Source organism: Lynx canadensis, chromosome E2 (genome assembly GCF_007474595.2).
Source record: "Lynx canadensis isolate LIC74 chromosome E2, mLynCan4.pri.v2, whole genome shotgun sequence".
NCBI lineage: Eukaryota > Metazoa > Chordata > Mammalia > Carnivora > Felidae > Lynx > Lynx canadensis.
The window spans coordinates 4,025,112-4,050,972 of NC_044317.1; the positions used below are offsets into that span (position 1 = coordinate 4,025,112).

At 55.9% G+C, this 25,861-nt stretch overlaps 1 protein-coding gene across 11 annotated transcripts; it reads left to right on the forward strand.

Annotated features, from left to right (window-relative positions):
- The first annotated feature begins 4 nt into the window (after positions 1 to 4).
- Positions 5 to 25,856, forward strand: ZDHHC7 (zinc finger DHHC-type palmitoyltransferase 7). Of its 11 annotated transcripts, XM_030298798.1 has the most exons (10): positions 5 to 61; positions 705 to 788; positions 3,904 to 4,105; positions 13,256 to 13,341; positions 15,914 to 16,244; positions 20,542 to 20,666; positions 21,833 to 21,929; positions 22,339 to 22,420; positions 23,133 to 23,263; positions 23,932 to 25,849. In XM_030298798.1, exons 5-10 carry the CDS (start codon positions 15,930 to 15,932, stop codon positions 24,106 to 24,108), a joined length of 927 nt encoding a protein of 308 aa, XP_030154658.1. In that variant the 5' UTR covers positions 5 to 61; positions 705 to 788; positions 3,904 to 4,105; positions 13,256 to 13,341; positions 15,914 to 15,929; the 3' UTR covers positions 24,109 to 25,849. The 11 variants fall into 11 exon arrangements, 9 of the variants coding, with proteins under 9 accessions (XP_030154658.1, XP_030154656.1, XP_030154657.1 ...); XM_030298796.1 differs by lacking the exon at positions 3,904 to 4,105 and having other exon boundaries at positions 705 to 829; XM_030298797.1 differs by lacking the exon at positions 3,904 to 4,105.
- Positions 25,857 to 25,861: the final 5 nt, after the last annotated feature.

The window sequence follows — 25,861 nt, forward strand, 5'->3', positions numbered from 1 at the left end:
CGCCGCCGCCGCCGCAGGCCGGGAGGAGCCGCAGCGCCGGGCGACCCCGCCCGGGCCTCGGGTGAGTGCGGCGGGCCGGGCCGGGCCGGGGCCGGGCGGGCTGCTCACACCCCGGCCTCCCGGCCACTCCCTGTCCCCGGCCCGGCCTTCCTTCGGCCCCCCTGCGCCCTCTCCTCCGGACGCCGCGCTTCTGCGACCTTCCCGAGCTCCTCGGGGGCACCTCTGTGCCACCTCTGTGCCTGCGCTTGCCTTCCCTTCCAGGTGTCTCCTGTCACTCTTGATCTCTCGGGATACGGCCCGAATCGCAGCCCCAGGTTTTCGCCTGACCTTGGGCGTGACACTTAGCTCTCCCGAGCCGCGGTTTCCCCCTCTCATAAACTAATAACGGGGTTGTTGTTAGAGCCAAAAGAAAGAGTGGCTATAAAACCCTTCTGTAACCTGTAAAGAGTGCTTTATAGCCAGGCATTACAAAGGGCTTTCTTGAACTTCGCCCGTGGCTTCTCGAATGCTCCTGTTCTCCCCTTCTTTCTGAAAAGTTTGAATAATTCTCTCATTCTTCGCCCATCTTCCTGATGATCTTCCCTTCCCCCGATCAACGATCTTTGGCGGGGGGGGGGGGGGTGGGTGAGGGGGGGGGTTGCCGGACTGGGCATCTGGGGCGATCAGGTCAGCCTTCAGGACAACGTCTGTGTCTTTTCTTGCAGCCAAGGTTCATCCCTCCCGAGGCGTCATTGCTGCTGGAACTAAGTCTCTCTGCTGTTGGACCAACACACTTTGCTAGCTTACAAGTAACCAACTCATTATGCTTCCTTTCGTGACCAGTTGTGCAGTGAGTCTGCTTAGTGTCTTTCCGTGCTGCTCGTGTATGTATCTATTTTACTCTTACCGTCTCAGGTGGTCTAGAAACCTGGATCAATACACAGTTCTCCCTACACTCTTCCCCTCACAGACGAGGAGTTTCATTTCTTTGTTTTACAACCTGAACTCACCTACAGTCACCTTTTAAGAGGTCACCTTGTGAAGCTTCCTGGTTAGGAAGTCAGAACTCGACTAAAGGGAAAAGCTCTTGGGGTATTTGAACGAACGGGGTGGAACAGAAGTGTTGAATTGCATTCCTTGAACACCCTGGGAGGTGTTCGAGGTAGAAGGGTTCAGGTTATTGAGGTTAGTTGGGCGTTGTGTATTTCTGGGAGTTAGACCGGTGGGTTCACCTTGACTTTTGAGGACAAGATGATGCGAAAGGTAGCTTCGTAAAGAAGTCATTCGACAGCCATTGGAAGGAACTCTTCGCACAGATGTCTCGGCTCAAAGCAAAGGGCGTAAAACGTGTACAGAAATATTCCTGCCACCAGTGGCTCAGAGCCTGCCTCAGGTTACAGGGAGCAAATTGGATCGTTGCAGCCGTGCTAATCCATCCATGATAAAAGCAGAAATCCCCTTCTAGAAAAGGACAAGTGTTAGCAGGAACAGAACGAAAAGGAACTTCATTAAGAGCAGTCTGGATTCAGTCAAAAGTACGGATACCTTTCTGCTTTCTTACTGAAAGTGTTACCTGCAGGCTCGAGACTCTTACCGATAGTATCGTTTTCCGTAATTTGAGGCAGTGGGACTAGAAATAAATTTGCATTGGAACCTAATGTGTTTGGAATGAACTGATGATCTGAGAGCTTCCTGGCTCCACTGCAGGCGGGGCAAGTCTACAGATTATCTACCGGATAATTTTCCGGAAGTGGCTCCTAGGGATTATGTTTCTTAAAAACAGTGTTTTTAATTATAAAAATAATACAGCTCGGGGTGTCTGGGTGGTTCAGTCGGTGAAGCGTCCGACTCTTGGTTTCAGCTCAGGTCATGATGTCACCGTTCGTGAGCTTGAGCCTCCCTCTGTTTCTGCCCCTCCCCCACTCTCTATCACTCTCAAAAAAATAGTAAGTTAACTTAAATAATACAGCTTATTTTGTATAAAAAGTCAAACGCTAGAGCAGAGCATAAAGTGTGAACACTCATTGTACTCCCTTGTGTCCCCAAAGCCAGTGTCCAGGGTCAGTATTCACAACTGGCCGCATGACCATTCAGCTGCGGCATCTGAGATGTGTTTAGGTCGACTGTGAGAGTGGGTCACTTCCAGAGTTTAGAGGGAACAGTCCTGTCAGACCACCCTCGCTTCTGACACCAGCTGCAAGTTTTGGGGTTCTCAAAACCACCTTCAGTTTTGATTGTTATTGAGAAGGACTCGCGGAACTTGCTGAAAGCTGTTAGGGCACAGTCGAGGCTTTTTTACAAGTAAAAGGTAAAGATTAAAATCAGCCAAGGGAAGAGGCTTCTGGCTCAGAGTCTGAGGAAGGAGCCAGGGTGAAGCTCGGGTCTTCTTCTCTCTCGGATCCAGAATGTGTCACATTCCTCGCACGGATGGGACGGCTCGCGCGCGCGGGGCACTCCCAGCCAGGGAAACTCAGAGGAGCCGTGGTGCTTCGAGTCCTCTTTGGGGTTCCCTTTCATAAGCATAATTGGGTGATTCATCAATTGCCATGCTGATGCTGCGTGCCCCAGAGCCCCCCTCAGAACCACCTTGTTGGTCTCAATGGTGTGGCCAGCTCCCACCCGAAATCAGACTGTCAGCCCAGGACAAAGGCCAGACCTCCTTTTGGGCAAGGTTAAACTTTTTATTACGCAGGACCCTTCCTTCTTTCATGGTCCCTTTGTACTTAAAAATACACTCTTTTGCTTTACCACTAACGAATGGCTACCTTCTGGAGCATGGAGGAGACAGAGGCCACTGGGAGAATTCGCTCAACCTTGATTTTTTTTTTCTAGCTAAAATATCTCCCAATGTCCATCAGTCTTTTTCTTTCCTTTACCTCTGAGGAAGAGAGAATCCCTCTTCCCATTAACTCTGTGTCTGTTCTTTGGTCAGCCTGTTTCGGGACCGGCATTCAGTCATTTCCTCTTACTTTTTGCCTCTTTGGTTTTTTTTCTCTTTCACTGACTGCTTTGCCTCTGTCTACAAACATGTCTTTGTCTTGCTAATCTTTGCTCTGCTTACCACTGAGTTTTATTCCATTCTTGGAAAACCTTGTTAGAATCCTGTTGTCTAATAAAATCCAGATCCTAATGGGCCCAAGATAATGCCTCACGTTGGCACAGCATCTTACAGTTTGGAAAACAATTACGTCATCCTACAATCCCCTGTAGATAGCGGGGGCTTGGTAAGTGCTTGATCCATGGGTAATTTGGCTGAGCAGAGGGTGAGATTCCTCAACTTGGAGGAGACAGCAGGAACAGAAGCACAGAGGGGTAAGAGGGCATCGTGAGGGAACCGGCATACGCGCCGTGTGAAAGAGAGCGTGAGCACCACGCCTGAGAAGGAAGGGGAGTCAGATTCAGTGGGGCCTGGAATGCCATGGGCAAGGCTGAAAGGTTTTGGACCAGACTGACTCTGACGCACCGGGTGATGTTTGGTGATGACTCCTGCAGCTGCATGGAGGGTGGTTGGACCTCGCGACCGACCGTGGAGATTAGGATTCTGCAGAGGCACCTGCCGGAGGCGAGGTGCCTAAACTTGGTGGCGGGAAAGGTGAGAAGAGAAGGGGCCGAGCCCTAAGCAGGAGGTGTCCTCGAGCCTGTAGGGAGGGGTGGAGGGGTTGTGTGCCTAGAGGGCGAAAGGGACTTAATAAATACCGGTTGCCTGAGGAGTGCTCCCGGTACGTGGGAGGAGAGGAGGGCTCTGTGTTTAGCTGGTGCTTTGGAAAGGGTGCTGTTTGTTTACAGCACCCAGTAAGCAGGGGGCAGGCAGGATAGAGAGGCCGCCAGTGTCTCTCGAGACAGGCTCTTACAGTATCAGTTCTGTGTTGAAATGTTTTGAATTCTTAGAGTTCCATATTCCCTAATTCAATTTATTCGTTACAGAATGCGTTTTCTAACACCAAGTGCTCTGGGAGGCGGTGTATTTTAATGGAAGAGCATGGGCTTTGGAGTCAGAACGGTCCCACGTCCACCCTTCACTGGCTGTGAGCTCGGGCAGGTTACTGTAGCTGTAAGGCTGCATCTGCTCGTGCCTGAAGTGAGCTCATATTAGGGCCTTGCTCTTAGGCTAGCGGCCGGCTTCAAGGTAATAATGTATGTAAAGTTCCGGGGTGCACGGGGGGTGCGTAGTGATTTGCCTTTCTGATATCTTACATTGTCGTTAATTTGCAACTGAGAGCTAGCTACGTTAGCACGTCAGATGCTCCCAGTGTTTTGGATTTGGGCGAGTCTGATGTTGCAAGAGTTCACGTCATGTTAAACAAGGAACCCCTACTTAGGAAGATGTGGAAAGAGGCTGGGATTCGCCAGCCTGGTTCAGGTCCAGCCGTTCCCTGGGACAGGACACCTAAGAGGTTTGGAACTCTGGTGTTCTTTGTGTCTCTGGATTTAGAATTCCTGAGGGTTCGTTTACCTTTTTGGGATCTTTAGAAAAAGCTTTCAGAGACAGGCTGTGGCTCTCGCGCAGGGATAACCGTGAAACCTCTGGGATATCGGTGAGCGCGTCCTTGAGGCCGCCTCATCCAGCCCGTGCTCAGGATGACACCCTGGAAATGGAGATTCCCCCAGAAGTGTGGGATTCTCTCCTCCTCCCCTTCTCTCTCTCTCCCCTCAACCCTTCCGCACGTCTCCCTGACTGCTTTTCGCAAGGCTCCCAGACTCCTGACCGCGCCCCCGCCTCCCCCACCCCGGCCAGATCCCACCGCCTCCCCTCCGTGTCCCTGAGTCTTCTCGGGCACACTCCTTGCCCCTCAGCTCACTGCACAGACAGGTGCAGAGTGCGCAGCGTCCTGGGGGTGTGCCGGGACATTGCAGGGCATGTGGCAGCCCGCGAGGTGGGGAGGTCAGCAGGCTCCAGGTCAGGTAGAGCTTTAGACCACAGGGAGGCCTTTGGATGTTACTCTAACGGCAGAGGCCCCTCCTTGGGTGGTTTTGTTTTGTTTTGTTTTGTTTTTTTTAATTTTTTTTCAACGTTTATTTATTTTTGGGACAGAGAGAGACACAGCATGAACAGGGGAGAGGCAGAGAGAGAGGGAGACACAGAATTGGAAACAGGCTCCAGGCTCTGAGCCGTCAGCCCAGAGCCTGACGCGGGGCTCGAACTCCCGGACCGCGAGATCGTGACCTGGCTGGAGTCGGACGCTCAACCGACTGCGCCATCCAGGCGCCCCATCGTTGGGTGGTTTTAAGTAAGGGAGGAGTATGATCTGATTTGTATCTGTGAAACCTTATTTGGGGTGGGCCGTGGGGTGAGGCAGGCAGTGACGGTAGAGACCGACCGGGAGTGCTGGGGAGGCGCCCTGCGGACTGCCTGGCGGAGGGCTCGTGGCCGTGGTTTGGCTGGGCAGGAGGTGGAAGAGGGCAGATTTGGGCTGGTTTTGGAGATGGCGCCCACAGGACTTGCTGGAGGGTTCGATGTGAAGAGGTGGGGGCGCCAGGTGGGGGAAGAGTTCAGTGAAGAGTGACTCCTGTGTTTTGACCTTGACAACTGGAGGAGGTACGCCCTACAGAGCTGCGAAGGTCCGTAAGGGTTTGGTGGGCGGAGGGGGTTGTTGGGGAGGATCTACTCAGTGAGGGCTGGTCCAGATGGCTGGGTCTACTCAGTGATGTACGGTTCGTTTCGGAGCTTCCCAGATATGCGTATCATTAGCAGCAGTGTTCGTGGGCCTGAGAGCCCAGAAGATCCTTTAGAGAGAGCGGAGATAAAGGGAAAACCCAGGGCTGAGCCTGAGCACCGCCACCGAGGCACCTACAAAGAGGAGGACCCAGTAAGAGACTGAAGCGTGGCCTGTGGGAAAGAAGGAAAACCCAGCACCATCCCCCTGCGTCCATGAGATTGGCTCCTGGTGGGTGCGTTTCTCCATTTGCCATCTTTGATCGGCAGCATCCAAGGCCTGTTCTAGAGCGGTTATGTATTTTAGTGTCGAAGAACTTCCTAGAAACCTTAAATAAGTTTACTTGTCACAGTGTGCATAATGTGCCAGCATATCATTGAGACTTGGCTTTACTTGGCTTAATATTCTGTTGGGTTATTTCCCCCTTAAATGTTAATATTCTGTTCTTTGGATTCAATAATTTGAGAAGATAGTGGTTTTGTACAGCATACATCATTGGTAGGGTTTGAAAGCACAAACTAAATCTTTCATGATTGCAAAACGATGGAAGGAACGTTCGAGAACGTAATTGCCGTAAATACACTACAGCACGTTATGTGGCCACTCCATTCTTTCCTTCTTTCAGCAAGTCCAGCTACGACTCTACGGCCTGTAGTCCTCCGCTCCACCCTGGCTCACTTACCATCCAGGATGAAGGTTGATGCCCCGGGACAGACGTGCTAGACCTTTCCCTTCACGTCCTTTCAGGTCGCAGCCTGTTTGCACAGCCACGTGCTGGAACTTATTTTTATCCCGAAGGGCCCCTCTGCTGAGCTCTTGGAGCTGCCCTGCTCATCCAGCCTCCGTCCGACCTGGCCACCCTGTCACTTCCTCCAAACCCGGTTCTTAGTCTCACCAGGACCTCCAGCTCCTTAGAATTTTCTGCCAACTGGCTTGTCAGGCTTCTCCCCTTCCTCCCGCATTCCACAACGGGTCATTTCAGCTCAGGCCTTGCCTTTGACACCTGGTTTTCCATCGAATCATCGGTCATCGTGGCTACTCTCCAGCCCCGCGTAAGCCTTTGGGTGCTGAGCTGGGCTCTTGGACGGCAGAGCAAAGCGGTCCCATCACGTTGTTAGAAAGTGGGGGTCTGCGGCACCTCGTGGGCCCACCACTTGCTCAGCTGCTCTCCCTGCAGCAACCGTTCCCCGATCTCAGTGGCTTCCTGCACTTGTAACACCCACAGCCCACTGGTTACTCTTTGCTCAGAAAACAGTGCTGTGGGGTGTAAACGGCTTTAGCTTCAGCCCATCTCCATGGTTTTCCATAGACCCCCTGCCCCACTGTTGCTTCCTCCTTCTCAGGAAGGGGGACCGTCCCCCCGAGTCTGCAAACTTGGACCCTCATCCTTTCAAAACACAAAAGTGCAGCGAGCCTAAATTACATTTGTAGTGGCAAGAAAAGTTCAGCGAAGTACAGAATTAGAAAGAAAAAAGAAACAGGAGTAAGCATGGCGAGGCCTCTTAGCTTATGTTTTCTTGGTCTGATATCTTAATTGGCTCAACAGTACATAAATATTTCATTCTGTTTCCATTAAATCACTTTGGGGGCCGTGGTAGGCTTTTAAAAGCGTGGCACAGTCAAACCAAGATGCACTTTGGTGACACCTGCGTGGAGCCCCTGCGGGTCCAAGGCGGCCCATGTGCAAACGGGGACCCCGCACAGCCCGGGTTTGACCGCGCAGGCTACTTAGATGTGAATTTTTTTGATACGGTATATAATACCGTAAATGTGTTTTCTCTTATGACTTTCTTAACACTTTTTCTCGTGCTTCGTCATAAGAATACGTACAAAAATTGTGTTCGTTGGCCGTTACCGTCATCGTGAGGCTTCAGATCAACGGTAGGCTGTTAGGAGTTAAATCTGGGGGGACTCCGAAGTTACCCACAGGTTTTTGACTGTCTGTGGGGATGGCGTCCCCAACGCCGTGTTATTTGGGGGTCCGCTGTACCTCTTTAGGATTACCGTAGCGTATGAGATGGTGCACGAGAGCGGAAACTGAGAAACAGAATCCCCTCTGCTTTTCCTTCCAGCCGCGTACATCCTGGGCTTACCGGCACTTTTGGAAAGCGCTTCTCTAATTTTCCCACCACCCGCTCTCCCAGGCTCATGGCCCCGGACTGAACCTGCCAGGGCGCGGTCCCTGAGGGGCTCCTCCAGTGCCCGCTTCGCTGGGGCTGACTGCTCCGGCCCGCCTGCTCTTCCCCGGCCCTTCTGGTGCCCTTGCTGGCTCTTTGGACCCCTTCCAGGGCTCTGTGGCCCCTCGGGTGGTCACGTCCGGTCCCCCTTTGCTCGTCCCCTCTGTGCTGGGGTCTCTAGGTCGGGGCAGGGGGAGGGCGGAGGACTGTCCGCCAGTGTGTTCCACAGGTGCCCGTAAGTCTGTGAGTCCCAGTCTCGGGCTCTCTCCCTGAGTCTGCAGCTCCTGCGTCGCGGAAGAAGCGGCCGGGCAGCGGTGTTTCCGAGTCCCTGTCGCGTCCTTGTATTGTGCCCCCGCTGCCCCATGCTGTCGGTCCCTGCTATGCTCTTTCTTCCTGGGCCTGGCTGTGAGATAGGGGCGCACAGGCCCTGCCCCCTCTTGGCCCCGGCCTACGCCTTCTCTGCTCTCGGCCGCAGCAGCCTCCTTCCACCCGGGTCTCACCTTGTTGCCAATTACATTTTAAAGCATCTGTTCACAAAGTACTGTTGCCTCCCATTCCAGCGGAATGAGTCCAGGCTTCCAGACTCCTCCACGGGCCGTTCTGAGCACCTCGGAAGTGGCCCCGGTCTGCCCGTCCCCCCTGCCTCTCCCCGCCCTCCTTCTCCCCAGGCCTGAGGCCCCGTAGCACGCCGTGCGCCTCTCCCACCCGGGTCTTCTCACACTGTTCTCTCCGGTCTGGGCCCTGCCTGTTGTCACGGCCCACCACGCGGTCCCCTTGCTTTCTTGACGCTTTCTCTGGCTCCTCCAGACAGAATTAGCTGCCGTCCTCCCTCTCACTCGTCACACTTGGCTCCTAATTTGGGGGTAACACTTAGCATATTATTTACCAGCCCGACTGCCACCTCTGCTGCTCTGTGAACTCCTGTGGGCTAAAGCTCCCGTCTGTGCTTGTGCATCTGGGGCCTGGTGTAGAGGGGATGGTGTTGGAACCGCCCCCCCCGCCCCCAGCCACGTTTGAATTCAGTAGATCTTTCGTGGCTTGTGTTTGCTTCATATGCTGCTTCTGTGCCTGAAGCAGAGAGTTGCTTATTCCTGCTTTTTATAGGTCATCAGTGGGTGTATGAATACTAAAGCCATAATGAGTTTAAACAGCATTGTAATATAAACATGAATACCAGACTCTAGGGTAGACATTCTTTTTATTGCAATAGAGAAAGTAATTATATCATGATTTTTTTTTTTTAGATTTTATTGTTTTAAGTACTCTCGACACCCAGCATGGGGCTCACACTCAAAACTCTGAGATCAAGAGTCACACGCTCCACTCGCTGAGCCAGCAGGCGCCCCTCTTGATTCTTTTTTGTAGTAACTCATCACCAAGGAATACTGATATCTTTCGTTCATTTGTTTTCAGTTTGTATTTGAGAACACGTTTTCTGTTTATAGCCAAGGTAAAAAGCAAGGGAAGAGGCCAAGAACTTTGTCTGAAGGGACGTCTTGTCAGAGACGTCTTGGCTCCTGAGCGCAGCTTCTGGAGGAAACATCTGGCTGGAGCTTGGCTTCACTTGGCCTTTCCCACCCGGCACATGAACTCGCACTGGTTATTTTCCTCCTGTTCATTCTTTTAGTGACGCGGAATTAATGTATGATGAAATGTACAATTTTAAGCGTACTGCTGATTGTTGGCTGTTTTTTTTAAATTTTTTTTTTTAATGTTTATTTTTGAGAGACAGAACGTGAGTGGGGGAGGAGCAGACCGAGAGGGAGACACAGAATCCAAAGCAGGCTCCATCCAGGCTCTGAGCTGTCAGCACAGACAGAGCCCAACCCGGGGCTCGAACTCATGAGCTGTGAGATCATGACCTGAGCCGAAGTTGGACTCTCAATCGACTGAGCCACCCAGGCGCCCCTGTTTTGTTTTATTTTGTTTAAGTTTTTAAAACAAATTTTTTTACGTGTTTTTATTTATTTTTGAGACAGAGAGAGACAGCATGAGCAGGAGAGGGGCAGAGAGAGAGGGAGACACAGAATCCGAAGCAGGCTCCGGGCTCTGAACCGACAGCACAGAGCCCGACGCAGGGCTCGAACTCACAGACAGAGAGATCATGACTTGAGCCGGAGTCGGACGCTTAACCGTCTGAGCCACCCAGGCGCCCCGACTTTTGTCTTGACAGATGCTATGTCCCTCTCAGGATCTGGGGCATTTCCAACAGCTGAGAAGGTACCTTTGGCTCTTCTCAGTCATTCCCCTTGTGTTCAAACCCACTTTGAATTCTTTCAAAATAAATTCATGTTGCCTGGTTTCAAGGGCCATGTAGATGGCAGAACATTTTTTTTTTTAATTAATGTATTTATTTTTTAACGTACATCCAAATTGGTTAGCATAGAGAGAGCAACGATTTCAGGAGTAGATTCCTTAAGCCCCTTCCCCATTTAGCCCATCCCCCTCCTACAACGCCTCCAGCAGCCCTCTGTTCTCTATATTTATGAGTCTCTTATGTCTTGTCCCCCTCCCTATTTTTATATTAGTTTTGCTTCTCTTCCCTTCTGTTCATCAGTTTTGTATCCTAAAGTCCTTATATGAGTGAAGTCATATGATAATTTGTCTTTCTCTGACGAATTTCACTTAGCATAATACCCTCCAGTTCCAGCCACATAGTTGCAAATGGCAAGATCCCATTCTTTTTGATTGCCGAGTAATACTCCACTGTATATATACCCCACATCTTCTTTATCCATTCATCCATCGATGGACATTTGGGCTCTTTCCATACTGTGGCTATTGTTGATAGCGTTGCTGTAAACATTGGGGTGCATGTGGTCCTTCGAAACAGCATACCTGTATCCTTTGGATAAATACCTAGTTTAATTTTTTTGGATAAATACCCAGCAGTTGCTGGGTTGTAGGGTAGTTCTAGTTTTAGTTATTTGAGGAACCTCCCTACTGTTTTCCAGAGTGGCTGCACCAGCGTGCATTCCCACCAACAATGCAAAAGAGTTCCTCTTTCGCCACATCCTCGCCAGCATCTGTTGTTGCCTGAGTTGTTAATGTGAGCCTCACACCGTTCTGACAGGTGTGAGGTGGTATCTCAGTGGGTTTTGATTTGTATTTCCCTGATGAGGAGTGATGTTGAGCATTTTTTCATGTGTCGGTTGGCTATCTGGATGTCTTCTTTGGAGAAGTGTCTATTCATGTCTTTGGCCCATTTCTTCACCGGATTATTTGTTTTTTGGGTGTTGAGTTTGATAAGCTCTTTATAGACTTTGCATACTAACCCTTTATCTGATACGTCATTGGCAAATCTCTTCTCCCATTCCGTCAGTTGCCTTTTAGTTTTGCTGATAGTTTCCTTCTCTGTGCAGAAGCTTTTTATTTTGATGAGGTCCCAATAGTTCGTTTTTGCTTTCGTTTCCCTTGCCTCCAGAGAGGTGTTGAGTAAACAGTTTCTGCGGATGGCAGAAGGTTTTTGGGATTTAGCCACGTTGTTGCAGGTATCAGTAGCTTTTTCCCTCTTTGTTGCTGAGAAGTGTGCCGTTGCAAGAATGTGCCGTAGTTTGTTTATTCGCCTCCTGGTGCTGGATATTTGGATTGTTTCTAGTCCGGAAGATTATGAATAAAGCTGCGCGAACAGTGCTGTCCATGTTTGTGTTCACATTCAGCGTTCTTGGGTAAATATCTCGAAGTGGAATTGTTGAGTCATAGGGTGGGTGTTTAACTGGGAGAAAGTGCCAGGCCGCTTTTCTTTTCGAAGTGGTTGCTGCGTTGGTTACTTTTTAAAATATATGCAAGTAATTGGGGATTTGGTCTCATTGTAGAGATGCTGCTCTAAACATGTCGTCTGAGCAGTCTTGTATTTTGCAAAGCCAGCTTTACTTTAAAACATTGTTACGTAAGCTTATCTGAAAACAGTTCAAAGTATCATTGCATATTAATAGTTGGTTACCGCTAGCTATGTGAACAAAGTTACTGTATATAAATACCATATTTTAAAAGTCTTCCCCCTCCCCCCCCCATTAGTTTCAGCAGCTTTGGAGTCACGGCCACATCTGTTCCTCAGAAGGGGCTCAGGGCTGGAAAGGTGCTTGGGGACAGTGGCCGGGGTGGAGGTGGGAGGACAGGCGGGGGGGTCGTCGGGTAGGTGCTGAGGGAGAAGTGGCTTCTGAGGCAGGACAGTGAGCAGCCTCGCTCTGCTCTGGAGCGTCTGTCTGGTGGCAGGGACTGGGGGGCCCCCAGAGAGGCGCCTCCCGCCTCCTGACCCCTGGCCCCTCCTCCTCCCCGACTTGCACGCCAGCCTCCCGCTGTCCTAATCAGGGGTTTTGGTTTCGGAAGACAGCACCGACGGAGGGTTTGCTTGAGCAGAATAATCTATTGCAAGGACACGGGAGAAAGAACGGACAGGCGCCGGGACGGTGGGCCAGCCGACTGTATTTTATGCTGTCTCCTGAGTTCTTTCTCTTTGTCACTTAGCTCTCCTTTTGGGAGAGTTCCTCACTCTCCTGTCCGATCCTGTTTTTAAAATTCTGTCACCATTTTTATTTTCAGTAACTAGGAAGTTCTCAGAATGTTCCTCTTTTGTTTCACAGATACGATTTCTTATTTCTTCTTAAGTTCTCTCTCTGCCTTTTGCCTGTTCTGTGTTTCTTTCTGGGGCTCTAGCCTTTCGCGAGCCCCGTTGTGGGCTTTTTTCAAAACATCTGACCCACGTGTAAGCCAAAGAATTATGCTGTCCTCCTTGAACGCACACAGCGATGCGTGCCAGTCATATTTCAGAAAGACTGGAAATAAAATGGACAGCTTGAAAAAAAAAAAAACTAATGAAAAGATTCGTGCTGGGAATAAAGACTGTTTATGTCGGGGGTCCCGCCCACCTTGTTATCTTCAGGCCCTTTTTCTCAGGGCCACACACGAGTGCTTCTACAGAGGCCACGTCTGGTTGCCGCCCGCGGGTGACCGGGAGCCAGAGGGAGACGCCACGGGGGGCGGTCTTTTCCTCCAGTAGGCGGTCCTCACTCGGTTCCCCGTCTCCCTCCCTCCCCGCGGGCCCGGCATCCCCTGTCCAGCACCTCTCCCCTCGTGGTCTGCCTCTGTCCGGTTTTCTCTGTGGTTCTCCTGCTGTGGCCGCTAAAACCGTTGCCGGCTTTTGAAACACAGGCTGGTCGGATGTGGCCTGGATTCTCCCTGGGGATCTTTCTCAAGAGGTTCGGGCTTCTAGACTCGCATTTAATCCTGCGGCAGGTGTAACGTGAATCACTTCAGAGTTTACTAGTAGTGGAAATGCAGAGGAGGGATGACTTCATCGTCAGGGGTGGTTCCGGGTAGCGGAACTTTACGTGACAAGTGTGATGTTGGTTATACAGCTCCCCGAATTAATCACGGCCTAAGAAATGCCGTGTACTTCAGTCGTAAGAGAAGTAACCTTTCTCATCAGATCTTGTTGTCTTTCAGATCCCGTCACATAGGACACTATGCACCTTCACATCCTGAAGAAAAGGCGCAAAATGTTCGCGTAATGCTTCGAGCTCGTTTGTGAGGTAAGCGAGGGGCCCTGCTGACGCTGACTGCATTCCTTGACGGGGCGGTTTGTGCGGTATAGACGGTCAGTCTTTGACCTGTGGGCTCCGGCTCGCTCGCCGCCTCTGGAGGGGGCTCCATGACACGAACCCATGAGCGATCTGTATGGCAGACGAGGTGGGCGCCGGGCGAGAATCAACGGGAAGCGTCGCCTGGATGGCAGTCCCCACACGTCGCGGCGACCCGCCGTGCCACCTGCCGCGTTCTGGGAAACCGCTGTCCCTAACGTGAGCATAAACAGCTCAGGTGCGGCAGCGTGGACGGCATCCCGTTAAATCGGCCGCTAAAGTCCAATGATGACGGTGCGCCCCCGGCTCACCCGTCGCTCGATCGCGCTGCCTCCGGGTTCCCTCAGAGGTGGCCGTCAGGGCTCGGAGACGAGGGCGGTGCGGCCCTGAGCGGGGAGGGGGCCGCGCCCTCGCCCCGGCGGCTGCAGGCGGTGTCCCGTCTGCTGTCCCGTTTCCAGCATCTGCATGGCTTCTTCACTTCCTCCCCTCCCTTCCTGTGGTGTAAACACAGTGACTCGGCAGAACGCCGGCTCGTGCAGCCGGTGACCGAGCACCCGGTCTAGCCGGCCGCGCCCTGCCGTGTTCAGCGCTTGTTTTCCTGGACACGAAGTGACTTTGGGCTGTCAGGTTCTTTTCCCGTGGCCTTCGGCTGATTTGATAAACGTGGCACATCGGCGCCCTCCCACGGTGTCCGTGCGTCTGCGGCTTCTCCTGCAGGAGCACGCCTGTCACCGCTACCTTGCTGGCAGGGCCGAGCGGGACGGGCCCAGCGTGCGCCGTGCCTCCGGACGACCCGCCGGGCCCTGCTCTCCGACTGCCCAGACACGCTCTGGTGCAAGGCTGGCCCGTAGCTTCTTGTCTTGCTGTCCGGCGAGCAAGCGCCCGCTCGTCACGGGGAGCGTCCTGCTCGAGGAGTGGTCGTGGAGCAAAACGGATGCTGGTCGCAGGGATTCTCCGGCTTAAGGCCTCGATGTATAGTGACGATGCGCTAAGACTCTTTCATGGAAATCACTATGAAACTACTTAAATCTGAGAAAGGGACCGGTCTCTTGGTGTTGCATCTGCCGAATAACAAACATGCCCTTGCCGGGGGCCCAACAGCCTGCACGCGGCAGACGGGCACACGGGGAGAAGGCCGGACCCTTCGTGAGATCCCGCCAGGGAGGGGAGATGCACAGGAGCTCCCTTAAGGCAGAAGGGGGTCTGCACGCCACAGGCAGCACCGGTGGGCGGGCCCTGAGAGTTCCAGGGACGGGAGAAGCTTCCAGTCACTGCCCGGGCACTGACAGAACTGGGCTGCACCGGGGGTGTGCACCGTCCTCCGATGGTCACGTCAGGTGTGCCAAAGCCCTTCTCCCAGTGTGCCCCTCTGGGGAACGGTACCTGTCAGGACGGCTTGCTGGGGGAAGAGGGGCGCGGGGAGCTCGTCTGCAATGAGTGGACCCCCGGGAAGGCGCGCCGACGGGCCAGAAGGCTGGCTGTGATCTGTCCACGCTCTCTTGATCTTTAGTTTCTTGTGTGTCACTCAGAAAAAACCTTCAAGCGATGTGTGTCCGACCTGCGAGCGGGGTTATTTTATGGCTGAGGGAAACCGGGTCTGGTCTCGTGCCCGTGCACCGAGCTGCCTCCCGTCGGCTCGTCCTTGTCATCACTGTGCCGCAGTTGCTTCCGAGGAAGAGCCGTGCCCATCTGTAGGCCCGTGGGGGCCCGGTGGTGCCCTCCCTTCTGCTCCCACGCTGAGCGTCCTCGGGGCCCCTGACGGAAGGCCGTGGGTGTTTCTCCTTCCCGTGCATGAACACCAAGGCCGAGCGAACCCCCAGCCCCCCTTCCCCACCGGGATCACGAGCGCTCAGCCGCTCGGGTCGCTGTCGGGGCGGGGCGCACATTAGCACGGCAGCCAGAGCCGGCCAAGAAGATTCCGGGTTTTTCCGGAGTCCCCTCACACCCCGCGCGCTGTCCTGTAGCGGGCAGCGTGGGAAGCACGGGAGAGGTGTCCGAGAACGGCTCGGCGAATGGATTAAGGAGGGAACGAGAGTGTTAAGACGCGAAAGCAGAGAGGAGCGCCCTCCCGAAACAGCACAGAGCTCAGGGCGACGGAGGGGACACAGAAGCGCACCGCACGCGGGGGTCCTGAGCGGACGGGGGCCCAGGGCCTCCGCACAGACACGGCCTGGGCCTGCTGGCGAGGGTGGCGGCTGTGGCACGACTCGCTTGGTCTCCACCGCGGCTGGGAGGCTGCCTCCGGCCTCTTCTTTCCCTTATCTCTGTTCGTCCGTGGCTGTGGCTGGCCGTCGGCGGCTGTGTGCGCCTCGGGGTCACTCGTGCCGTGGGGTGTACTGTGTCATAGGCTGTAAACTAGTCCCCGAGGTGAAAGATTTTAAAGTTCAGGTCTTGTTCCGTTGTCAACGTTCTTTTCTGCTGTGTGTGGACTGTCTCGCGAGATGGTCCGGAGCAGACGAACCCGTCCGCTTTACCAGTGTGCACGTGCCCCCCCGAGCCTCATCAGCTCTGTCCCGTCTCCTAGGGTGCCCGGGGACACCATGCCGTCATCAGGACACCGGCTCCGGGATGTCGAGCATCATCCTCTCCTGGCCGAAAACGACAACTACGACTCTTCGTCGTCCTCTTCCTCCGAGGCTGACGTGGCCGACAGGGTCTGGTTCATCCGCGACGGCTGCGGCATGATCTGCGCCGTCATGACGTGGCTCCTGGTCGTCTATGCGGACTTTGTGGTGACTTTCGTCATGCTGCTGCCTTCCAAAGACTTCTGGTACTCTGTGGTCAACGGAGTCCTTTTTAACTGCCTAGCGGTGCTGGCCCTGTCGTCCCACCTGAGAACCATGCTCACAGACCCCGTGAGTACCCACGGTCACCCTTCATCCCCTCTCGTGTCTGGTCGTGGGGCACCACAGACCCCGTGGCGAAGGTGCTGTTCCTCTGGCCTCGGGCTTTTATTAACAACTGGTACAGACGTGTAGCATTTTTGTGTTGGGTTTTTTTTTTTTTTAAGTTTATTTGTTTATTTTGAGAGAGAGAGAGAGAGTGTGCGAGCAAAGACAAGTGGAGAAAGGAAGCAGAGGGGGAGAGAGAATCCCTAGCAGGTTCCACACTGTCAGCGCAAAGCCCAACGCAGGGCTCAAACTCGTGAACTACGAGGTCATGAGCTGAGCTAAAGTCGAGTCGGACGCTGAACCGACCGAGCCACCCAGGCGCCCCTATTTCTCTATGTAAAGCGGGTTCCACACCCACCGTGCAACTCAAACTCGTGACCCCGAGATCAGGAGTCACGCGCCTCCCCAGCCGCACCCGGCGGGCACCCTGCTTGTTTCATGTCTGAACTGGAGCATAAACATTGCTCAGAGTGGGGTCTCCGTGCAGAAATGAAAATCCATCCCATCGGGCTGTTTGTGCAAATGTAAAGGTGTCCCTGAGTGATTTGTCAAGTCCCTCCTGGGTTAAGTGCTTTGTTTCTCTGCAGATCGGACTGACAGCTGGGAGATCTGGTTCTAGATTTCACCACGTAACTAATCTTTTCCGTTGTCTTTTGACCAGAAGCAACTACTTGAACTTCAGTGGGCTAAATTGAGGTTAGATATGATCTCTAAGTTCCTTCTAGCTTCACAGTTCGCTAATTGTTCTGTAATTACACACAGAAGCCGAGGCTAGCATCTTTCTAGCCTGGAGAGGGTCAAGGTCCTGCTCGTCTGTGCGGCAGGGAGGGAGAGCTCCTTAGTGACCGCACTGGTTCCACCGGGTGTGGGTCGTTGACCCGGGAGGAAGTGACTGCGCAAGCGAGGTGTCCTCGGCTCAGGCTCAGGGGTCAGGGAGGGAGCCCGGCCCAGGTGTATCGTGCGGTGTCGACAAAACCAAGGTGCTGTATTGGGCTCCGTGTGGGAGCGATTTCCCTCAGAATAAAGACCTCACGCCGTGAACTGCCATCGGTCCCCGACGTCCCGAAGGCCGCTGGATTCAGAACCTGTGCGCTGGGGTCGAGGTTCTTTCTCTGAGGAGTGAGACCTCCTCTAGGTAAGCAGGGCGGTTGAGGCCCTCACAGCTCAGCCAGGAGTCCGAGCCCGGAGGGGACGCGGAGGGCCGCTGTGTGGGGCAGGAGGGCCCGCAGGCTCAGCGCAGACGGTCCGGCCATCGGCGTGCACGGCCGGGTGCTCGTGGTCCCTGTGGAGCTTCATTTGAAAACGGGTTCTTTCGACAGCATTAAGACAGTGGTTTTAAACCTCGGGGGCGGGGGCTCCTGATTTGTGAATTACAGTCTTCGGGGCTCGTGTCTATTGGTGGCTCTGTCCAAAGAAGAGACTGAGAAGTTAATGTCTTGTACAGATTTTGTTATAAATGAGACGAGGAGTTTGAGGCTGAAGCGATACTGATCAGTCCACATTACGTGGACGCCGATGTGACTCTTGCTGTCTGAGCTCAGATCCCGGGGCTTTTCCCTGCTCTGTTCACTCGGTCCCTTGCCTAGTGGGGGTCCTGGGCAGAGGGCAGCATTATAGACCCGGCCGGGTGGGCAGCCGGGAGCGGCGCTGTGGGACGAACTCAGATGCATGGCCTCCCAGTGGCTTTGTAGCCTCACCTCACAGTCTCTGACCGCAGCCCACTCTGATGTCCGTCAGAGACTCAGCACAGCCTCCCTCTGGGAGCGCAATCCTGCTCCTGGGCCCTGTGGTCCAGCTCCTATCCCGGCCCCCCTCCTCCTACGGAAAAAGGTCTCCACCCTTGGAGGAAGCCCCAAGGAGGCTGGGGGGAGCCGAGGAGAGGTGGTAGAGAGGTGTGGGCAGGACGCTGCGTCTGTCCTGCACGGACACATTCGTTTTCCTGGTCGGGTCACTACAGAGAACGTTGGATGCAGTGTTCAGAGGGAGGGCCTTCCAAGGTCAAGGAGGAGTTTGGGGCCTTGGATGTCAGCATTTTAATTCGAATTTAATCCGTATACCATAAAACTTACGTTTTTTGTTTTTTTTTAATTTTTTTTTCAACATTTTTATTTATTTTTGGGACAGAGAGAGACAGAGCATGAACAGGGGAGGGGCAGAGAGAGAGGGAGACACACAATCTGAAACAGGCTCCAGGCTCCAAGCCATCAGCCCAGAGCCTGACGCGGGGCTCGAACTCACGGACCGCGAGATCGTGACCTGGCTGAAGTCGGACGCTTAACCGACTGCGCCACCCAGGCGCCCCAAAACTTACGTTTTTAAAGTGCATAGTTAAGTGGGTCTTATCCGGAGCTGTGAAACCCCCACCATAGTCAGTTTTAGGACATTTTCATCACCCGGGCCTTTGTCTTGAGGCTTTCACTGCACTCTGGAGTTCCCAGCTTGCATCCCTGTGCCTGTTTTCACATGCTCCCTGCGCCCTGGGAGATCCATAAATGAGTATGTAGGTCTAGGGGAAAGCCCCGTTCTCAGCTGCCCCTTGGCTAGGTCTTGGGGATCCAGAACGCATGACAGGGAGTTGGGATGAGATGGAAAGATACGGGAGAGGGACAGGGACGCAGAATCAGTGTAGGGCCTCCCGAGGCCCCGAGAGCGTTGTCGCCTCCCCGGGGTTCTGGGCCAGGAACCAGAAGAAAGACGCCCTAAACACCAGCGGGGGCCCCCAGCCGTTAAGCCCCGCGTGAGGGCCGTGCGGCTGTCCTTCTGTCAGGAAACAGTCCTGAGGGATCTCCTGGAAAAGAGGGGCGGTTGTTGGGGTGTCTGCTTTTCAGAACGGTACGGCAGTGGGTCACAGTTTTCACTGGGGAAGGGTACATGTCTGTCTCATAAAAATGAAGGTGTGTGGAGTTTTAAAACTGGGTCCCTTGCCTCCTACTATGGAAACACGTGACACTGAACTATCACCGGGAGCTTGTACGTTGCGGGGTTTGTAAGATCCGTATAGCGTTGTGACTACCGGATGGGTGGAGGAAACCTGATTAAAGAGTCCAGATTGTGGTATGTAAATCTCCTAAAATTAACATCCTGACTTAAATTTTCAAAGCCAAAATGTGTTGAACCTTTCACTTTTAAAACTTTCTTAAGGAGAAAATTGTAGTGTTAGGAAACACTAGGCTCCTGACCCGAACAGCTTCCCAGTGCTAGGATGGCCAAGGGACAAGTGCTTGTGTGTTGGGAGGTGAACTGAGGAGCAGGGAGGGCTGGGCTCCTCCTGCTGGTGCACGGGTATTAGGTCAGCCCTTGCCCCACGCAGCTTCTGCTCTTGTGCCCAGTCCCTCGCCGTCCCCGCCACTGCTCACTGCCGCCTCGCGTCTCCTCGGCTCTGCGCTCCCTCCGCGGCCCCGGCCTGCACTTCCCAGCGTGCCTTTCTGCTCGAGGTGCAGGCTCCGTGGCGCCAACCGGTGGGAGAGGGGACCTCGTTCCCACCTTGCCACCGTTACGAGCCTCCTCCACGCCAGCGGGTCCCCTTTCTTCGTGCGCCCCGCCGTGGCTCCCGGAGTCCCGTCCCGCGGACGTGTGGTCACTGCGCAGCCCCCGGTGACCGCTGCCCAGGCCTCGCTGGCGCTCTGCGTCTTGCCGTATTTCACCTTGGCCAGCACGTGGGGCACCCCCGCCACTGCCCTCCCACCGCGGGGCCCTCCCCACGGCCGGCACCGATCCCGTCTCAGGGCCGCACTTGGCAGGTATGTGAGGCCGGCAGACCCGGGCGCGTGACGCAGCCTCGGAGACGTGAGAGAAAGTCCTTCTTGATAGGATCCCGTGAGGGTTGCCCGGCTGCAGCTGATGGGGAAACTCTGGGCCACCCCGGTCACGTCAGCCCTGCCCGTGAGAACGCGGTGACAGGGAAGGGTGTCAGCAGAACACGCTGGTGCCCTTCGGGGACAGGCAGCGCCCTTGAGTCAGGAAGGCCTGACGAGTAAGCCTCGCCTCCGGCGTGTTCTGCGTAAAGCCAGGAAAGACTCAGGCGGCTGACCGGTTCAGAAAGGGTGAGAAGGTGTTTCGAGTTCATGTGAATGCAGATGCCACTTTTCGTGAGAAGTGACTTCCGGTCCTGCCCGAGGGACAGTCACATCGCCGCACTTTACGCGGCGGCCGTGGCATCGCGCATCATCTGACGGCATCTCAGACCGAAGCGCGTGCGCTCACTGATGCTGTTTTTGAACTATCCTTCCCTGGAACCAAAATACGATCTTGCCCGCTACAGGGGGCAGTGCCCAAAGGAAATGCCACTAAGGAGCACGTGGAGAGTCTGCAGCTGAAACCCGGGGAGGTGATCTACAAGTGTCCCAAGTGCTGCTGCATCAAGCCTGAGCGTGCCCATCACTGCAGGTACCGAAGGCCCCGCCCCGGGCCCCCTACCCCAAGAAGCCCACCCACAGCGCCCCCTCCCTAGAGCAGCCCCCTGCCCCAGGCAGCCCCCCCCCCAGAGCAGCCGCCTCCCCAGAGCAGCCCCCACACAGCACCCCACCCCCAGAACAGCCCCACCCACCTCACCCCCTCCCCAAAGCACCCCCTCCCCAGAGCAGCCCCCTGCCCCGAGCAGCCCCTTGCCCCGAGGAGCCGCCTGCCCCGGGCAGCGCCCCTCCACACGTCCTCCCCAGAAGACCCCCCGCCCCGAGGAGCCCCTGCCCCGAGCAGGACCCCCTCACCAGAGCAGCCCCACCACGCCCCCTCCCCAGAAGAGCCCCCCGCCCAGAGCAGCCCCCTCCCCCAAGAAGGCCCCTGCCCCGAGGAGCCCCCTGCCCCGGGCAGCCCCCCCCACAGCACCCCTCCCCAGAACAGCCCCCTCCCCAGAGCAGCCCCCTGCCCCAAGCAGCCACCCCACAGCACCCCCTGCCCAGATCAGCCCCCTGACCCGAGCAGCGCCCCCACAGCACCCCCTCTCCAGAACAGCCCCCCCCACAGCACCCCTCCCCAGAGAACCCCCTCCCCAGAGCAGCCCCCTCCCCAGAGCAGCCCCCTACCCCAAGCAGTCCCCCACAACACCCCTCCCCAGAACAGCCCCCTCCCCAGAGCAGCCCCCTGCCCCGAGCAGCGCCCCCCACAGTACCCCCTCCCCAGAACAGCCCCCTGCCCTGAGCAGCGCCGCCCATAGCACCCCCTCCCTAGAACAGCCCCCTGCCCCGGGGAGCCCCCTCACCAGAGCAGCCCCCTCCCCAGAGAAGCCCCCCACAGCACCCCCTCCTCAGAACGGCCCCCTGCCCTGAGCAGCCCCCCCACAGCACCCCCTCCCCAGAGCAGCCCCCCGCCCCAAGGAGACCCCTGCCCCGGGCAGCCCCCCCTCCCCAGAGCAGCCCCCCCACAGCACCTCCTCCCCAGAGCACCCCCTGCCCAGAGCAGCCCGTGTTCGCCGTGGCCGATACGACAGCCCCTCCTCCAGAGCAGGAGCCCCTTCCCAGAGGCCTCTTCCCAGCACCACGTTCTGTGCGTCGGATGCGTGGCCTGGGGTCGTGTGTTCTCAGCGCGTGGAACACCGACAGGTTTCTCCTTTTCAGTATTTGCAAAAGATGTATTCGGAAGATGGATCATCACTGCCCGTGGGTGAACAATTGCGTGGGAGAAAAGAACCAGAGGTTTTTCGTGCTCTTCACTGTGAGTCAAAGTCCTCGCGTGCCGACTCGTGTTGAGTTTGTTAACTAGAGCCTTGCCCGGAGCAGGCGAACTTATTCTCCCGTCTGACCAGGTTCTCCGGGACCCGCGTGATAAACCGTGCCGCGGTGGGTAGGACGCACCCCGGCAGGTGTGTCTGCTCATGTTAGTTTAGGTATTGGACGCAGTTTCGTCCTCGCTCGGACACCTTGAGTCACAGGTGCTAACAGCTGGGCGAAACGCGTCCCGCGTCCATCGTGACCTCGGGTGGGCAGCCGGCAACCGCTGGGACTGATTCCTCCCGTCCTTAATTGTGACTGACAACGAGACAGGGTCAACACGCCGACGTGGCCTTTGCTCCTAAAATATGTCATCGCTCCCTGAGTGCTAATCGGCTTCTGTCTTGTTGCAGATGTACATAGCTCTGTCCTCAGTCCACGCTCTGATCCTCTGTGGCCTCCAGTTCATTTCCTGTGTCCGAGGGCAGTGGACCGGTAAGCTCGGTGTGGGTTTCTTTCCCACAAGTGCCCGCCGTGAGGCGGGAAGGGAAAAGCTACAGGAATCGACAAGTTCCTTTAGGAAGGAATACGGGTTTTAACACCGCTGTTTTGCTCGTGGATCGAAGCCACGTGCACAGAATCGTCCTTCCTCAGTCCAGAAGTAGTTGGTGCTGAGTCGCTCTGCAGAGTGGGAGCCTGCCTGGAAGTCAGCATCCTCCCACCAAACCTTGCGTTTGCTTTCTGGTCAGCCAGCTGGGGGTTGTTCCGTGTGGTCCTCACGTCACTGGACCCCCAAAGCACAGCGTGGCAGGAGCGAGTCAGGTGGGCGCTGACTGCCGCGCCCCAGACCGGCCGGCAGGTCAGACAGACTCACCCCCGGGGGGCCTGCAGGGCTGTCCCCTCCCCTAGCTCTCGCTGAAGGTCAGTACGCAGTTGAGCGTGCACGTGCAGTCTTAGCAGGAACCTGGGGTGACGGGGAAGCTGACCGAGAGATGGCGGAGTGGATCTGTGCCTGGAGGGGTGGCCGCCCCCGCCCTGTGGTGAACGGCGAACGTGCCCACTTACGGATGAGCCCTTCCGTCCGTCCGCGCCGGCCTCGGGGCCGGCACCGCGAAGATGCTCCTGTGCGCAGCCGCTGGGCCGTCCCGTGCTTGGGGGGCTGCTGTGCTCTGGTGGCCTCTCACGGCCCGCTCTCTCTCGTTCACAGAATGCAGTGACTTCTCGCCTCCGGTGACTGTAATCCTGTTGATCCTCCTGTGCCTTGAGGGTCTTCTGTTTTTCACGTTCACCGCGGTTATGTTTGGTACCCAGATTCACTCCATATGCAATGACGAAACGGTACGCTTCCTTCTCCGTTGCGCTCGCCCGGCATTTGGCTTGAGTGAGTGGGAAAGGCCAGCGGCCACAACGGGTGCGAGTGTACTAACTCGGGAGGTAGGGCCGTCTCCATAAGCTGCGGCGGGCTCCCTGTGTTGGTCATTCCCCTGTCTGTGCGCCGTGCAGGTTGAGGGATCAGTCGCTTCGAGAGTCAGCAGAGCCGGGCAGAGAGAGCCAGGCTGATTCCCGGTTTCTGGGAGACCCAGCCCCTAGACCAGCTGAGTGGGGGGCAGGGACCCGATGGCCTTCATGCCTCCGCCCTGGAGGGTCTAGGGCAGACACTGGGTAAAGGTGTGTAACAAATGGAAAGAAGGCCGGTGCCCCGGCCCAGAGGACGCGCTCCGCCCTGCCACCACTATATGCGGGTGGCCCCCGGCCGGCCGTGTCTCGTGTTGGTTTGGCCCGTGGCTGCGGCCTGGATGCACTCAGGAGGCCGCGGGGCCGGCCCGGCAAGGAGGGTCTGCCCTGCTGACCGCGAGGCCACACGTCACCTGAGCACGTGGCTGTCCCACGGAACCGGATCCCACACTGTGGCGGTTCCTCTGCCGTGACCGCGGGGCCCGACCCGCGCGTGTCGGGGGCTTTGCCGGTGCTGCCTGCCACCCACCTGCTCTCCTTTCTGCCTCCAGGAGATCGAGAGGCTGAAGAGTGAGAAGCCGACGTGGGAGCGGAGGCTGAGATGGGAGGGGATGCGGTCTGTCTTCGGGGGGCCCCCCTCGCTCCTCTGGATGAACCCCTTCGTCGGCTTCCGGTTGGGGCGGCCGCAGACCAGACCCAGGAAAGGAGGCCCAGAGTTCTCCGTCTGAGGCCCGTCGGCGGACGCGAAGGGATTCAGTCGAGTCCGGAAGGGCGGCGGCAGCTCACCTGTGACCAGTAGGGCGAACGGAACCGACAGGCCAGTTGCCTGCAGCAAGCAGTTTTATGTTTGTAGTCACAGATCGCAGACTGCCCACGTCAGCGACCGGGGGCCGGTTTCCGCCTGTACGACTAACAGAAGGTATGTGGCCGCGTGAAGAAGTGTCACGACCTTCCTGCACACTTAGGGTTCTGGTTCGGGACACTGCATTTTCTAAGAGGTTGTGTGGGGTATTACATGGGTTATTAAAATCCTGTGTCCTAAAGCTGCTTTTTTCAGTCATGAAGAGAAAAAAACAAGTCAATCCAGTGAATGAGAATTCTCCAGCTTAACGGTTTCAGGGCGTTCCTGTTGGCCCTGGGATTCATTAGTGCGCGCCCTTGATCGAGGAGGGGCCCTGACACAGAAAACACTTTGGTCTCGATGAGCTTCGATACTTTGCACTGAGTTTGCAAACGATCTGTGCACTGAACGGTGAAGGTGGCCTTCGGCACGCGCCCACTGCCCCGAAGAGGCCGCTTCGACCCTGTCGGCAGGTCTGCGTGTGTGCGCGCGCGCGTGTGCTTAAGATGGGCGGTGTTGTTGCGGCAACCTAACAGGTAACAGCTGCGTGCGGCCGGCGAGCTGCTTTCCAGAATCCGAGGTTTCAGGGATGAGGGGAGAGCTGCCTCGGGACCCTTGTCCCCTGGGGCTTGTCATGAATTATGAATGTATTGCATTTTGGAGAATGTCTTGATCCAAAGAACAATCACTCCCGTGTGGTCCTTCGTTGCCCTCCTGTTTTGACTTTATTTTCCAGGTCCCGAGTGCGTGAGGGCCTCGGAACTGGTGTTTTTTTTTTGTTCCAGCCACATCAGGAGTGTCCAAGCGGCACTTCGGTGAGAAGTCTCGCGGCGGCCGGGTACGCCGTGCGGCCGGATGCCGCTGCCGGGGGTGGAGGGGGGCGGGCATGGCCACAGACACTCGCAGAGAGACACGGGCGGCACGGAGGACGTGAGGGGACCCCAAGGCAGAGCCCCGGGACCCCGAGCCTCAGTCACTCGCAGAGTATTCAGGACGGCAACAGCTTTATTTTTTGTGTCGTTCATGTTTGTTTTTCCACCACGTCCCAAGCGATCCAGTAGGACCTTTGGTGCAGAGCTTAAACTTCCATCAGACAGCAAACAGCTCCCCTCCGTGGGGACTCGCCTTAAACTTGCTCGGTCTGTACCTGTTTTGCGGGACTCCGGACGAAGCGGTCCTTGACAAAGCCCGAGGCTCTCCTCCAAGCCTGCCTGCACGCTGACGAGAGCCGGTGTTCCCCTCCCGGCTTCTACGCCTTTCCGTTCACCCGTGAGCTGTTTGGGTTTGGGTTTTGGTTTTAACGAACCCGCACCCTGTCCCAGTCAGGCTTCCGCCCCTGCTGACGCAGACCCACGGGGGACCTACCCGAGACACGCAGCTGTAGCCAGGCGAGCAAAGCGGAGGGATGTCCCGGAGACGGACTGAGAGCCCCGGGGGAGGGGCCGTGTCCCCACCAGAGGGACAGGCCCCAGGGGCCCAGACGCGGCGAGCCGCCAGGAGTCGTGCTGCGTCACGCGTCTACACATCCGTTGTCCGCGGTGGGCGCGTGTGTCCGGCTTCGGTGTGAGGCTTTTAACGTGTGTACCTGTTTATCAATAAAAAGTGGTCCAAGTGGTGGATTCCCGTGAGACTCGGCAAGT

Bases quoted from the DNA above. Each gene is read 5' to 3' on its own strand.
- ZDHHC7 (XM_030298794.1), top strand. From the start codon at position 14,467: ATGCCCTTGCCGGGGGCCCAACAGCCTGCACGCGGCAGACGGGCACAC. The intron at 20,667-21,832 runs GTACCGAAGGCC...TCTCCTTTTCAG, and splicing joins GAGCGTGCCCATCACTGCAG to TATTTGCAAAAGATGTATTC. The intron at 21,930-22,338 runs GTGAGTCAAAGT...GTCTTGTTGCAG, and splicing joins GGTTTTTCGTGCTCTTCACT to ATGTACATAGCTCTGTCCTC.